The sequence below is a fragment of the Sinocyclocheilus rhinocerous genome, unplaced genomic scaffold, assembly GCF_001515625.1.
Source record: "Sinocyclocheilus rhinocerous isolate Xijiao unplaced genomic scaffold, SAMN03320098_v1.1 scaffold1967, whole genome shotgun sequence".
Classification (NCBI taxonomy): domain Eukaryota; kingdom Metazoa; phylum Chordata; class Actinopteri; order Cypriniformes; family Cyprinidae; genus Sinocyclocheilus; species Sinocyclocheilus rhinocerous.
This window is the reverse complement of record NW_015626474.1, coordinates 560,775-562,667: the sequence shown is the minus strand read 5'-3', so window position 1 is coordinate 562,667 and position 1,893 is coordinate 560,775. Positions and strand designations below refer to the sequence as shown.

At 35.0% G+C, this 1,893-nt stretch overlaps 1 protein-coding gene across 1 annotated transcript in view; it reads right to left on the bottom strand.

Moving 5' to 3' along the window:
- LOC107715913 (serine/threonine-protein kinase 26-like) overlaps nt 1-1,893 on the bottom strand; it is a 27,167-nt gene that overhangs the window by 17,325 nt on the left and 7,949 nt on the right. The window contains exon 2 of the mRNA XM_016522180.1: nt 1,482-1,712. Coding sequence (XP_016377666.1) covers nt 1,482-1,712 — 231 coding nt within the window. The remainder of the gene's footprint in view (nt 1-1,481; nt 1,713-1,893) is intronic.

The window sequence follows — 1,893 nt, the reverse complement described above, 5'->3', positions numbered from 1 at the left end:
AGCTTGTGCACAACGTATGCACAATTTTTAACTGACTGGGATTTATAAAGGGAATTCCGCACAGGTTCCAACGCACATTATAAATCTGAAAACTGTGTATGCAAAATCTAAATCTACTTCATGTCCATATGCACACCTTTAGTATGAAATCTGCACATTTTATACACAAGGCCCCTGTTCTTTTTTTAACCTTATACTTAATGATGCAGCCTTTTCATCATTTGTTGGAACAAACACTGACCATCGATGCACACAGACACACAAAGTGGCCAGACAAAATCTATGAGAGTATGTTCTGTCTGGCAGCCTTCCAGAAATACAGGTATTGTGACATAGCACAAAGGGTTTGGCCATGAGTCACCAATGGCATCAAATCTTTACAAACCCTTCAGAACTCCCCATTAAAACATATCCTCAGCCATCTTTTGTATTAATTTTCATCCAAAGGCAACCATGTGTACTGCACATGTGCTGGTGTTACACAATGCACAGCACTATGGTGCTATGATAATATTAGGCTACTCATGCCTCAAAAAACCTGGGGCTGGGAACAGAGAACCGGTGCTTATCTAGAACAATACCAGAATGTGTGAAATTCTTAAATTTTGGTTCTGGTGTGACATCTGGGCAAAGCACTGAGAGCGTATCCTTCAATGGTGATATGGACTAGTGTCTGTGAATATTAAGGCGCAAAAACACTGCTATTTGAATGAAGTCCACATGTTCTGCATGTCTCTGTGAATATTTGGTGTACTACACATACTGAAGATTTCATTCACTTTTTTTATTAAAAATATTAAGGAAAGATTATACACAATACTTAAACAATGCTTTTTGGTTATGGTCCTACCTGTCAAGTGATTTTAATAGAACGGTAATATCAACAAATTCAACATAGTATTTTACCACTTTTGTGAAACTAATGAATTTTTCTGAAGGAAAATCTTTTAATTCTTCTGGACGTGGATTTTTTTTCTGGATTAATGATTTCATACAATACAAAACTAAAATAAAAACTAGTGGTAATCAAATTAATTCATAAAACTTTAACCATTTGATAAATCTTTTAAAGTGTATGAAAATATTTGTTTTTATATTTACAATAATTAATTTACAACAAAACAAATTAATTTACATTTAAATTAATTTACAACAAAACATCGCATTTATATTATTTATCAACTTGCTATAATAGAGGTTTACTATATACTTAAAAAATGAATGAAAAATTGTGTGATATTTCTTAAATAATGTTTTTTAAATTGCATTATTATTATTACATTACATTTGTCAAGTTAAACTGAACTTTTATTTCATTTTTTTTTTTTTTAATAGTCTCAGATAAGAGTTCCAGTAGTTTTTGCAATACCGAGAACCGAATTTTACTGGTATTGGCATCCACTACTGAAATGTTGCTACTGTGACTACACTACTAGCATGTGCTACAGCTAATGTGTGAAACAGCCAATGTCAATACATACCTTTAGGTAAGAGCCATAGTATTTGGTGACATGAGGACTATCGCACTGGCTGAGTACGGTGATCTCCTGTTGGATGTCTTCGATTTCATCTTCTGCTTCCTCAAGATCGATGGTCTTGATGGCCACTACGTTCTGAGAGCGGCGGTCGATTCCTTTGAACACCTCACCGAACGAGCCCTTCCCGATCCGTTCTAGTTTAGTGAACAACTCTTCAGGGTCTGTTCGGCTGTTCTGGAATACAAAAGTTACACAGAGTCAGAGTTGACAAGATTGGATAGTAGGGATGTAACGATTAAAGCCGGTTGAAAATCGATTCAAATATGTGACGATTAAAATCGGTTGAGATGCTAAACAAATCGCGATTCATTTAGGGGTAGGAGTTTATATGAATGTATGTCTGAGGGGAACTTAC